This window comes from Microcaecilia unicolor, chromosome 8 (genome assembly GCF_901765095.1).
Source record: "Microcaecilia unicolor chromosome 8, aMicUni1.1, whole genome shotgun sequence".
NCBI classification, from domain to species: Eukaryota; Metazoa; Chordata; class Amphibia; order Gymnophiona; family Siphonopidae; genus Microcaecilia; species Microcaecilia unicolor.
The window spans coordinates 218,447,917-218,461,433 of NC_044038.1; the positions used below are offsets into that span (position 1 = coordinate 218,447,917).

The window sequence follows — 13,517 nt, forward strand, 5'->3', positions numbered from 1 at the left end:
CAACAAATTGAAATAAATTACTTTGAACATATTGTAGTGAATTAGTTTTTCTAAAGGAGCTTTACAATTTACCAGAATAAATATTTCAACGAGGTGTTTCCAGAATAAAAATTGTTGTGGTTTTCTTTTCTTGCTGTTTTTGAGTAAAGCACCAAAGTTGGTTTTTTTTGTTGTTGTTGTTTTGCTTCTCTACTCTTCAGTATATTTTATCATCTGTAGCAGGAATAAAGCTTTGTTTTCATGATCAGTCTGGACTTGGCATGCTACTATGGGGAAGGAGAATATACTCCAGGCGTCTGCAGCTTCTCCTCTGGCATCCAGATGTGGAAGACCGAACCTATGCGCAGGAAAAACTTCCTCAGAACCACACGGAGCTCAGGAATCAGGTCGAACTGCATCATTTCACAGAGGTGGGGGTAATACCTTGACGCATGTGCTTTAAACTTACAGGAAAAACAAAGTAAGAAAAGGCAGAGTTTTTAGTATAAAATATTTGCTCTTCGCTATATTAGTATAGATAAATAGTACAGTTTTTAGATTTTTTTTTGTGTGTATAGCAGATGAAGGGGCATTTTTACTAAAGGGCATTGAGCCCTTAATGCATGGTTAGCATGCACAAACTGGCTACCGCAGAAACGCCTTAAAGCGTTTTGTGGTATTTTGCTATCCCATGTATTACTGATTTTAAAAACAAATTTTTTAGGAGTGGGCATGGACGCATTATCCAGCTAGTGCATTATAAATAGTGCGCACTGGCTGGATAACACAGGGTAAAAGCACAAAAGCACTTAGGGCCCTGTTTACTAAGGTGCATTAGTGTTTTTAGCGCGGCTATTCTTAGCGCGCAAGCTAACCATGTAGGCATGTAAATGTTAATGCGTCTAAAATGCTGCTTAGTAAATAGGGGGCCCTTAGGCAGGTACCACACGCTAATGACAACTTGGGATTAGTGCACAGAAAAATCAAAAGTTCTCACAGAGTAAGTAGTAATAGTAACATAGTAAATGACGGCAGATAAAGACCTGTACAGTCCATCCAGTCTGCCCAACAAGATAAACTAATTTACATGTGATACTTTATTTGTATACCTGCGTTTGATTTGTCCTTGTCATTCTCAGGGCACAGACCGTAGAAGTCTGTCCAGTACTGTTCTTGTACTACGTTCTGAAGCTAACATCGAAGCCCCTTAAAATTTACACTCCAGCCCATCCATATCTATTCAGTCACGATCAGGGCATAGACCGTAGAAGCCTGCCCAGCTCCCGTTTTGTTTCCAATTACTGGCGTCGCCACCCAATCTCCAGTTGCCATGTTTATTTCTTTTATTCAAAATGGATGAAGGGTGAAAAAGATGATTCCCTTTCACCGGACAACTAATGCATTTTTTGACTAGCAATCAGGACTCCTTCATGAGGGCAAAACCAGGGCAATTTTTAAAATAAATTCTGTGAGTAAAACTCTATTGTATGTATGGAAAAGGGCTTTTAGAAAACTGCCCGCCCTGTGGAGCGTTATTAACACACAACTTTCCCAAAGACAAGTCCATAAACCACTACTAAATGGACTTGGGAAAAATCCACAATTCCGGGAATAACATGTATAGAATGTTTGTACGTTTGGGAAGCTTGCCAGGTGCCCTTGGCCTGGATTGGTCACTGTCGTGGACAGGATGCTGGGCTCGATGGACCCTTGGTCTTTTCCTGGTGTGGCATTACTTATGTACAAAGTGAGAATAAGTATTGCTTTGGGGGGGGGGGGGGGCTGTACTTACAGGCATACTTTTAAATTTAAGAATGCATGTATTTGTTTTCAGAAAAGCTACATGCTCCAATTAGCAGCTGTATACAAATGCAAATAGTTCTGCCTGAAATATTTTTAAAGTGGAAGTATACTTATTTTGAAAATCGGGGCTGAGTCCATGACTAAAGTGAACTTTAACCAATTAGAGCAGTTAAAAAAAATCACCTCCCCCAATTTTTTTTTGGTTAACTTTGTAGCAGGGACCCCACAAGAGGACACAATTGAAGCATATTTACCAGGCTCCAGCAGCAGCAAAAGGCCTGAATCAACATTTCTCTATTTTATTCATTATAAAACGCAGCCGACACTCATATCTTACCTTCTGATCGCTTAGTTTCAATGTTTTTGTTAAAAACAACAACAGGAGATTGGTCCATGCTTCCCGATGGCTCTCTGAATTAAGTGTGACAAAATAAGCGAGTGCTTCACTGCACACACTGATTAAAAAAAAAGAGAGAGAAAAAAATTTAGCTCTTACCTGCTAATTTGCTTTCCTTTAATCCCTCTGGCCTGGCCCAGAGAAGACTGATGGGTTATCCACGCCTATCAGCAAGTGGTGACTGAGAACTTGTGATTCTTGAGTGAGTCACTAAGAACCCTATATAGTCTCTGCTAGAATGAGTATCAACTTTTCAAAGCAAGGTAACACAAAGAAATAAGCCTGCATCTGTGCTACCATCTGGCTCCATTACAGGCACCCATAAATGCAACGAAGTACTGGCCTTTGTTTTTTGTTACTTTATTTAAACAAGAAACAGACAAAGAACAAGCCGCTCCCTGCAGAGTAGCTCCAGCAAAGAAACAAGAACCGCTCAACACACAATATCCACTCAGAATAGATGATCACACAGAAAGGGATCTGGGCCAGTCTGGAGGAATTAAAGGAAAGCAAATTAGAAGGTAAGACCTAATTTCTCCTTCCTTAGCGTCCCTCCAGAGCAGCTCAGAGAAGACTGATGGAAAGTAACAAAGCAGTGAAATCAAGGGAGGGACCCACAGAACCCAGCAGTAAGAACACGCTCTCCAAAAATTGCATCCTGATGCGCATGAACATCCACTCTGTAATGTCAAACAAAGAAATACAAAGAAGACCAGTCCGCCGCCCTACAGATGCCCACAGGCAGAATCAGAGAATGCTCAGCCTAGAAGGACACCTGACCCCTAGTGGAATGGGCCTTAATGTCTGCTGGGACAGACCTGCCACTAAGAAGGTAAGTGAAACCAATTGTTTCTTTAATCCATCTTGCAAGAGTAACATTAGATGCAACCAGTCCCTTAAGACAGCCTCCCAGAAGAATGAAAAATTGGTCTGAGCGCTGAAACTAGTCTGTCCTATGAGTATACAAAACACCAAACCTGAAGGTAAAGGAAAAACCCCTACATGTAATCCAAAAGAAATCCAAGGAGTAGAACTGGACCAAGAAATCTTCACAGCCAGATACGAATTGCAGTAATCTTTATTCAGCACCACAGGTATACAAGACCCAACACGGGGCTGTGTTTTGACGGGACAAACCCTTCTGCTTCAGGGGCCATACACTTACTGTGAAAACCACAAAAATGGTAGGTGCAGGAAGATACCACAAAAATATGCTAAAACTGTATTGTAGCCAAATCCGACAGGATGCCGTAAATCCCACCAAGGAAAAGCAAGAATATACTCCTTCAACACTCTCCTGACATCCAGCTTTCATAACAGACACTGTTCCCCCAAGCCCTTCACTCAAAGCTCTGGAACTTGTTGCCGGAGGATGTGGTAACGGTGGTTACTGTATCTGGGTTTAAAAAAAGGATTTGGACAACTTCCTGGAGGAAAAGTCCACAGTCTATTATTCAGACGGACATAGGGGAACCCACTGCTTGCCCTGGGATTGGTAGCATGGAATGGTGCTACTAATTGGGTTAAAAATTGGTACTTGTGACCTGGATTGGCCACTGTGGAAGCAGGATACTGGGCAAGATGGACCACTGATCTGACTCAGTATGGCTATTCTTATGTTCTTAGGAGCCTAAGGTAGGCAACACTGACTGGTTCAAATGAAGGGATACCAGCATCTTGGGAAGGAAGGAAGGAACAGGACACAAATGACTTTTTCCTTGGAAAACTCCAAAAAGGGCGCTCTGCACGATAAGGCCTATAACTTAGAGACTCATCTTGCCGAGGACATCACAACCAAGAAGATTCAGAGTAAGATTCTTAAGGGAACAAGACAACAGTGGCTCAAAGGGTGGTTGAGCCAGAACTTAGAAGACCAGATTAAGATCCCAAGAAGGAAAGGGCATATACAAAAAAATCAAATGACATCAGGATGTGTAGCTAAAGTCCTGAAGAGGTGCTGAGAGAGGATTGAACACAGATGGTGTCCACCTATCAAAGAAGGGAAGAAGTGTCTTCAGCAGCAGACTGGCTAACCTACAGAAGAGGGTTTGAGGCAGGTTGATCAAAGCCCCCAGGTAAGTGAAGCATTAAATACCTCTACACAAATGGGAAAAAGGGGCAATGTATGGAAAGCAGTATATACTACTACTAATCATTTCTATAGTGCTAGATGTATGCAAAGCTGTACACATTATATGCAGGTACTTTCTCTGTCCCTAGTTGGCTCACAATCTAAGTTTTTGTACCTGGGCAATGAAGGGTTAAGTGACTTGTCCAGGATCACAAGGAGCTGCAGTGGGAATTTAACCCAATTCCCCAAGATCTCAGTCCACTGCACTAACCATTAGGCTACTCCTCCACTGCTGATTTTAGATTTAGTGGCAATCACAGAGACATGGTTCACAAAGAACCATGACTGGGATATAGTTATACTGGGAAATACTGTATTTTAACACAAATAACGTGCTATACTCTTTTTAGCGTGCTGCGCAAACACTCTTAAAGTGCACACTATACCAATTTTTATTTTGCACGTTGCCAACAAATGAAATGGCAAGCTGCACTTCGTAATTTTTTTATGTAATAAATCTTGAATTTTAATAAGAGTTGACTGAATATAGGCCTGGCTATTTCAGTTTAATCTAAATAAAGGGCAATTTCAGTTCAATCATCATCATCTAACTCCTCGAACCCTTCAAAGTCCTTTCCCTCCTCACTGTCGTCATTGAAATATCTAAGAGCCACCTGTAGATGCTCTTCTGTAATTTCTGAAGTGATGTTATCATCACTGCTACTGACTTCTTCACATTCACTATCGGTATCTGAATGAGTTTCATTCTGCTTGTAGGTAATCCCAGCCTTTTTGAAGCTGTTGTGGGTGGTTTCTGGCGTTATTTTCCCCCAGGCGGATGCCACCCACTTGCAGACTTCTAAAAATGTTGCCTGCTTCAGTTGTCCTGATGGTGTGAATTCGTGAATCCCAGACCACATCCATTCTTCCAACTCTCTTCTCATGAACGTCTTGAACGGATGGTTAACCACTATATCTAGCAGCTGGAGCTCGCAGGTAAGGCTAGCAGGTATATATATATACAGTGGGGGAAATAAGTATTTGATCCCTTGCTGATTTTGTAAGTTTGCCCACTGACAAAGACATGAGCAGCCCATAATTGAAGGGTAGGTTATTGGTAACAGTGAGAGATAGCACATCACAAATTAAATCCGGAAAATCACATTGTGGAAAGTATATGAATTTATTTGCATTCTGCAGAGGGAAATAAGTATTTAATCCCTCTGGCAAACAAGACCTAATACTTGGTGGCAAAACCCTTGTTGGCAAGCACAGCGGTCAGACGTCTTCTGTAGTTGATGATGAGGTTTGCACACATGTCAGGAGGAATTTTGGTCCACTCCTCTTTGCAGATCATCTCTAAATCATTAAGAGTTCTGGGCTGTCGCTTGGCAACTCGCAGCTTCAGCTCCCTCCATAAGTTTTCAATGGGATTAAGGTCTGGTGACTGGCTAGGCCACTCCATGACCCTAATGTGCTTCTTCCTGAGCCACTCCTTTGTTGCCTTGGCTGTATGTTTTGGGTCATTGTCGTGCTGGAAGACCCAGCCACGACCCATTTTTAAGGCCCTGGCGGAGGGAAGGAGGTTGTCACTCAGAATTGTACGGTACATGGCCCCATCCATTCTCCCATTGATGCGGTGAAGTAGTCCTGTGCCCTTAGCAGAGAAACACCCCCAAAACATAACATTTCCACCTCCATGCTTGACAGTGGGGACGGTGTTCTTTGGGTCATAGGCAGCATTTCTCTTCCTCCAAACACGGCGAGTTGAGTTCATGCCAAAGAGCTCAATTTTTGTCTCATCTGACCACAGCACCTTCTCCCAATCACTCTCGGCATCATCCAGGTGTTCACTGGCAAACTTCAGACGGGCCGTCACATGTGCCTTCCGGAGCAGGGGGACCTTGCGGGCACTGCAGGATTGCAATCCGTTATGTCGTAATGTGTTACCAATGGTTTTCGTGGTGACAGTGGTCCCAGCTGCCTTGAGATCATTGACAAGTTCCCCCCTTGTAGTTGTAGGCTGATTTCTAACCTTCCTCATGATCAAGGATACCCCACGAGGTGAGATTTTGCGTGGAGCCCCAGATCTTTGTCGATTGACAGTCATTTTGTACTTCTTCCATTTTCTTACTATGGCACCAACAGTTGTCTCCTTCTCGCCCAGCGTCTTACTGATGGTTTTGTAGCCCATTCCAGCCTTGTGCAGGTGTATGATCTTGTCCCTGACATCCTTAGACAGCTCCTTGCTCTTGGCCATTTTGTAGAGGTTAGAGTCTGACTGATTCACTGAGTCTGTGGACAGGTGTCTTTCATACAGGTGACCATTGCCGACAGCTGTCTGTCATGCAGGTAACGAGTTGATTTGGAGCATCTACCTGGTCTGTAGGGGCCAGATCTCTTACTGGTTGGTGGGGGATCAAATACTTATTTCCCTCTGCAGAATGCAAATAAATTCATATACTTTCCACAATGTGATTTTCCGGATTTAATTTGTGATGTGCTATCTCTCACTGTTACCAATAACCTACCCTTCAATTATGGGCTGCTCATGTCTTTGTCAGTGGGCAAACTTACAAAATCAGCAAGGGATCAAATACTTATTTCCCCCACTGTATATATATATATATATATAAATATAATTTTGAACTTTTTTTGTGGACACCATGGCGTTGAAAATTAGTAAGGACTCTTCGAAAAGAATCCCCCTTGCCTGGCCCTATAACATTGGTCTACCCATACTTTCATAAGGTCACAGTCCATCCATTCCTTCTTATTGCAATGAACCATAGCAGTGAGAATTTTTCACAGAGCAATATAACTCTTGAAAACTACTATTCAGCTTTAAATTTCACCCCAGTCGTAGTGCATCCAAGAATTATAGCGATGCAAGCCCTCTCATGTCCAGTGGTTGCAATGGCTACAGTTTTCGTACCTGAAGCAGCCACAGTCTTGGTGGCCGAGATGTCGAAAGAAATCAGAACTTTGTCCATATTAACAAAGTCCATTGCAGAGATACCGAGTTCAGAGATTTCCTTGGAGATTAATTCAAGGGACTCGATCAACTTTTGCTCCAAATTGTCTGGAGGTCGCTGGTCTACAGTGGTTCTCATTCTTACAAAGTCCATTTCTTTTCCTGAATCTAGAAATCCAGGTGAAACCCACTTTGAAATCCGGGATGCCTCTTTCAATTGCCAGAAGCTTCACTTTGATCTGAATTGCGACAATAGAGAGAACTTGATTTTGCTCCCTCCGAGAAGAAACCCACTGTTTCAAGTCATTCTCCAGTTGGGGCCATTTCCTTTCAGCCCATGGGGGTTCATTTTCTTAAGCTCCTTTTTCTCCTTTCTCCATTTGTGAATGGACGACTCTCTGCCCTTGAACTCTCTCACTGTCGCTCTGTTGCTTGTTTCTTGCGCTCTCGCAATGACTTTCTGTTTGAAAGTGGTGTAGGAACTTGTGTTTTATTCCTAGCATTATCCCATAGGCCTGTTTAAATTTACATAAGGAGTTTAAGAAAGGCTAGGCCCCAAAAACGTAACATTAATGAGACATAATTAGAAAGGTTTGGCCTTGTTTAATCTTTCACAACTGATAGTGTGGTATATGCATGGGCAAGTTATAGCAAAACATTTTTGTATGACTTTATTTCTGCGCGTGTGTGGGCACTATTTACATGGGCACATTATTTGCATGAAAATATGATAATTTGTTCAGGAAAGACAGGGTAGGAAAAAAGGGAGGGGTGTGTCATACGTTAAAGAAAATATTAAAGCCACACAACTGCAGGCCCTACAGAATAAGGAAGAGGCACTATGTGTCAATCTGGAAAGAGGGCGTGGCAAATGTATTTTACATTGGTATGACATACAGGCCTCCTTTGCAGTTGGAAGAAATGGAAAGAGATACAATTGAAGACATTCAAAATGTAGCTGTGAAAGGGGATGTACTACTAGGTGATTTTAATATGCCAGATGTTAATTGGGCTATCCCTATTGCGGGGTCTTTTAGAAGCAGGGAGATCCTGGATTCTCTACAGGGGGAACTATTCCAGCAGTTGGTAATGAAACCCACGTGGGATGGACTTAGTGCTTATTAATGGGGAAAGTGTTTCTGATGTTAAAGTAGGTGATCATCTGGCATCTGTGATCACCAGATGGTGTGGTTTTAATATTAAGATAGGTGTGGAGAGGGTTCAGAGTCCCCCCCGAGTGTAACACCTGCGAGGCAGTTGAGAACCCACATGTACCTCAGTCCCGGTCAGCAAAACGGATAACCTGACTGAGCACAGATGCAGAGCAGGAGAAAGGTAAAGAAAATCCTCTTTTGTTCTGTTTATTTTTTATTTATTTTACATATAGCTCAAAGCAAAGAAGAAAAAAATGAGAAATCCTGAGACTGAAAGGCTTACCACATCCAACACCTGCTGGAGACTGAGAATACTGATTCTAGCAGACACTGTATAGAGTTCTTATTGGCTCGTTCAAGAATCAGTATTCTTAGTCTACATCTGCTGGTAAGCATGGACAACCCATCAGTCTTCTCCGGACCGGACCTGAGGGACGCTAAAAGGAAAGAAAAACCTTTCAGTTTATACAAAGAAAAATGATGTGCAACCATGAAAAATATAAATATAAAACATTAAAAAAAATCAACTGCTAATAAGAGTTTCCCCAGATTGTTCTAGGCTGCCTTACTTCCAAAACACATGATTAATCAAGAAAGTAAGTACCATAGTGCTTAACTCCTTAAGACTGATTTAATCACTCATATTTCTATAGGCCTGGCTGGAACCTTTGCACTTCGCAGTATCTTCTTAATATTACAAATTAACCATAATTTAACATTGGTGCAGTAGCCAGAATATCCCATTTCTCAACCACAGTGTCATAATGATTTTGTGTTCACAAACTGAAAGTTCACTAATCAAGTGACAAAGGGGAGTCTTCTGGCCTGCTGTTCTCTAAACTCAACTCATATTCATTCCATCCACCTCTGTGTAATGGTCTAGAAATACAACTACTTTTATAAATGAAGAGTCAGTATAGTTGCTAACATATAAACTAATTCACAGAAGCCTTATACAGTTCAAACTCCTCTTATAGACTTACAAGTGTCTTCACTCTACAGCTCCTCAGTACCTCTCCACTCTTACCTTTCCCTACACTCCTCCCCAGGAACTCCATTCATTGGGTAAATCTCTTGTATCTGTACCCTTCTCCTCCACTGCCAACTCCAGAATGTTTCTTTTATCATGCTGCATGAAGTAGACTGCCTGACTCGGTACAATAACCTCTGTCTCTGGCCACCTTCAAATCTAGGCTAAAAGCCCACCTTTTTGAGGATGCTTTTAATGCCTATTCACTTGTTCAGTACCCATGTCTGTTTTATCATTCCGACCTTAAGTAATTCCCTTATTTGTCCTGTTTGTCTGTCTTGGTTAGATTGTAAGCTCTGTCGAGCAGGGACTGTCTCTTACATGTTAGTGTACAGTGCTGCGTATGTCTAGTAGCACTATAGAAATAAGTAGTAGTAGTACAGTCGTAAAACATTAGCCATTTACATGACTAAAAGTAGTCAGTAAAATTTTATATTTTAATACTTCAAAATTTTAAATGCCTGCTACAACCACTTAGAGACATATTCAAGCTGGCCTGCAGCTGATTTCTGTGTTCTTTGCTGCAGTTCTGCATTGTTTCCCATGTTAGGGAAGGCTGGGCCACTACTGACCAGTGTCAGGAGTGAGTGGGCACATCAGAGAAGGGACAGAGAGCACATGGGCATCTTAGGAAAAGAGGTTCTCCTCTCACAACTGCAGGTGACCTAGTCAAATGCATTTATCATTTAAAACTGATAAGTACATTAACTCAGTAATTTACATAGCTAATTTTTTTAATGATATTCACGCCCTTATTTTTATATAAGTTATTGAATGCTGGCAAACTGGACAACTTAGATCCTACTAGATTCTAAAAACTAGTGGGCCAATTTCCAATTGAAGTTATACATATAGCTTCTCCGTATAGATTTTCAAATCTCATACAGATAAATCAGGACTGAATATCTGACTGAATGGCTTATAAGGTGCCAGATTTGGGACAAAGTAAGGGTAGGGCCAGAAAGTTATCCACATAAGTAGTGATATACTAATTCTTATTGCTAAAAACTTATACCAGCATTCCAGTTTATCTTTCATCTCTTCTCAATTCTTTTTGCCCTCCACGTACTCTCCGCTCTGTCATCTAATCTACTTGTGGTTCCATCACCTTCCAAGCTCTGGCTAGGTATTTCATGTTCAATGACTTTTAGTGATCTGGCACCTTTGCTATGGAATTTGCTTCCTATGGAGCTTTGGCGGCAGTCTTATTGTAACAGAGATGTGCAAGGGGACATGATCTGGTCTTCTGTAATCCGTTGGGTTGGTCGTGAGCCCTTGGGCCCTGGCCGAGGCCAGCAGGGCGCCGACCCAGGCCAAGGGGAGACCGACCCACCACCACACACCCCAGCTACACAATACCCCCTAAGCTACCCCTCCCCACAGTCCCTCAGGAAGAAGGGAAATAGGCATACAGGCGGGCCTCGCGGCCGAACCGGAACCCACGCAGACAGAGCCACTCGTGCGAGCCTCACGGCTGATCTGGAACCCAATCACACACAGGGAGGGGTGAAAGAACCCAGAGGGCCCCAAGAGGCCAGACACGCGCTGAACACCAGCAATAGGGCAGAGGGGGAAACAAAGGACCAGAGCGGGCCACGCCCAAGCAGGGGACTAGCGCAGGACAGGGAAACTAACACAGCAACCCCCCCCCCCCCCCCACCAGGGTAGGAGCCCCAGGCAGAAGCCAGAGGAACCAAACACAAAAGGAAGGCAGAAAGCCTTTGCCTCAACCCCACTGTAGACAGAGGCACCCAGAACACAAAGGGTTAAGCTTGTAGAGCCAGCAGAGAGAGAGTGCCATAAATCAACAAACAATCAGCGAGAACGCTTCCCGAGAGGGAGTGGGGCCCATCTAAACAAACACACTGGCAGAGGCAGGAATACAATACACACAGTACACAAAGGGTTAAACTCACTGAGCCAGCAGGCCGGGACACTGGGAAGAACAAAGGAGAACGCTCTCACTCAGCCCAGAGCCCCAGAGGCTGAGCAATGCCCAGCCCCCACTAAACAAACGAGCAGCTGACCCTGATTACAGAGCTAGGGCACACACACACACACAGCAGCAGCTAACCCAGAGGGAAGGAAAAGAATACTCTAAATCAACACAGATCCCTGTCAGAACCTAGAGCATGTTCTGAGAGAAACCTATCAGGCATTCCTGTTACCACCAAATAAGTAACGCAAAAGCAGAGAAACTCTTCAGCTGCAGGCTAAAGTACTATCCCCTGACGTCAGCACAACCCCTGGCAGCCAATCAGAAGAGACGTCCCCCCTCCCCCCAGCCAAACCGGCAGAATCATAACATCTTCACTGTGTCACCCATCGCCAGCCAGTCAATTCTTTTCTGTCCCCACCCCATCCCCATCATATTGCTACCAACCCTAACCATCCCCCAGTTTTCTTTCCCATCCCCAACCCACATTTAAAGATCTTGTAAATTCAACAAACACGTCCTAGAACTTGTTAAAATTTAACACAATAGGCGTTACTTTGTTAAATATGCAAGAAAAAATATTCTTATTAACATGGACTCCTCTGTTCTCTTTAGCTGTCCCCACCCCCTTCCATCCTTGCGATATTAATGATTGTTATTATCAACACTGCAGATTCCTGATGTCCCCCCATTCCCGTGCATTACTCTACACTGTAAATTTAAAGTGGCTCTGAAGACATGGTTATTTACTCAGGCCTTACCCGATTTAAACAATTATCTAGTTTCAGTGACTGTTTTAGTTGACATCCTTTCCCTTTCCAAGTGTGTCCCACTATTTGGATTTCTCTTGAGATTATTGTTGTACTATGCACTCATTTCCCAAATGTATGCCATGCCAGTCTGTCTTGCTCAGAGTTTAGAACTGCTCTTAGGTTTAGTATTTCTGCTTTGTTTTCTGGGCTTGCAAACCACCAAAATGCCAGTTGGTAATTGACAGTAACAAATAAAACAAACTAAACAACCAAGTACATAAACAAATTTATACTTTTTTTTTCAGGTCTACTGAATAACTGGCTTAAACAGATAGTGTTGCCATGGAAAAGGGCTATCTGCTATTTGTATATTCAGTGCTACAGATTATGGCTCTGAATATATGAAATAATTTAATCCACTAGTCATAGCATTTTAAACTTATTCTGGTCACTACGCTAGCTCTGTATTGGGCTCTAGGATTTTATACCAAACAGCATTATACTGTTATGCTATACTGGGGGAAGAATTAAGATAAAGTCTGACATTTGGTCACTGCCACAATTTATTCATTGTTTACTAATTCTATATTTGTGTTGAATTGTGCATTGACCAATAAGATGTTTTAATAATATTACGTGGAAATGCCAAGAATAAATGAGATCTGCAGGCATCAAAATGAAATCACAAAACCATGTCCTTACTTTAAGAGTCGCTGCTGAATATCTTCCCAAGAATCTCTTCGGTCTTCATCAACATACATTCGGAAGAGAATCCTTAGACCACAAGCAAGGCTGCTGGTTTCTTGCTTTAAAAGATTTGGTTTTGATTTGCCCTTGAATCCTTAAAATCAAAAACATAGAAAATGAGAAAAATGAACGCAGATAAAAGACCATATGGCATATCCAGTCTGCCCATTCATGCCATTTAAGTTTATCAATTTGATATACCGCCTCTTTCAAAGCACGAATCGAGGTGGTCTATATATAACTATACAGGTACTATCCTTTTCCTTAGAGATTATATGTGCTTCTCCCAAGCTTGCTTGAAATCAAAAACAATTTTTCATCTCCATCAGGAGATCATTCTATGAATTCACCACCCTTTGCATGAAGAAGCATTTTCTTAGTTTATTCCTGAGTTTACTATCCCCTTTCACCTTCATCCTATGCCCCTCATTCCAGAGTTTTCTTTCAACTGAAAGAGACTCGCCTCTTGTGTATTTATGCCATGGAAGTATTTAAAGGTTTCTATCATATCTCCCCTCTCCTACCTTTCTTCCAAAGTATATACATTGAGATCTTGGTATACGCCATGTAATACCACATATACAAATTCTGTGTGTTTTAAAACAGTGCTGCATCAGTCTATGTAATTGAAGTGACTTATACCAGAAATTACAGTTTTATAGTGGGGTCATAGC

General features: G+C 42.3%; 1 protein-coding gene across 2 annotated transcripts in view; it reads right to left on the reverse strand.

Annotated features, from left to right (window-relative positions):
• Positions 1 to 216: 216 nt before the first annotated feature.
• The window catches only part of ARFGEF2 (ADP ribosylation factor guanine nucleotide exchange factor 2), a 144,746-nt gene continuing 131,445 nt past the window's right edge, over positions 217 to 13,517 (reverse strand). For both annotated transcript variants that reach the window (XM_030213057.1, XM_030213056.1), the window contains exons 37-39: positions 12,799 to 12,937; positions 2,120 to 2,237; positions 217 to 443 (exon numbers count right to left, since the gene is read on the reverse strand). In XM_030213057.1, coding sequence (XP_030068917.1) covers positions 267 to 443; positions 2,120 to 2,237; positions 12,799 to 12,937 — 434 coding nt within the window. In that variant the 3' untranslated portion in view covers positions 217 to 266. The remainder of the gene's footprint in view (positions 444 to 2,119; positions 2,238 to 12,798; positions 12,938 to 13,517) is intronic.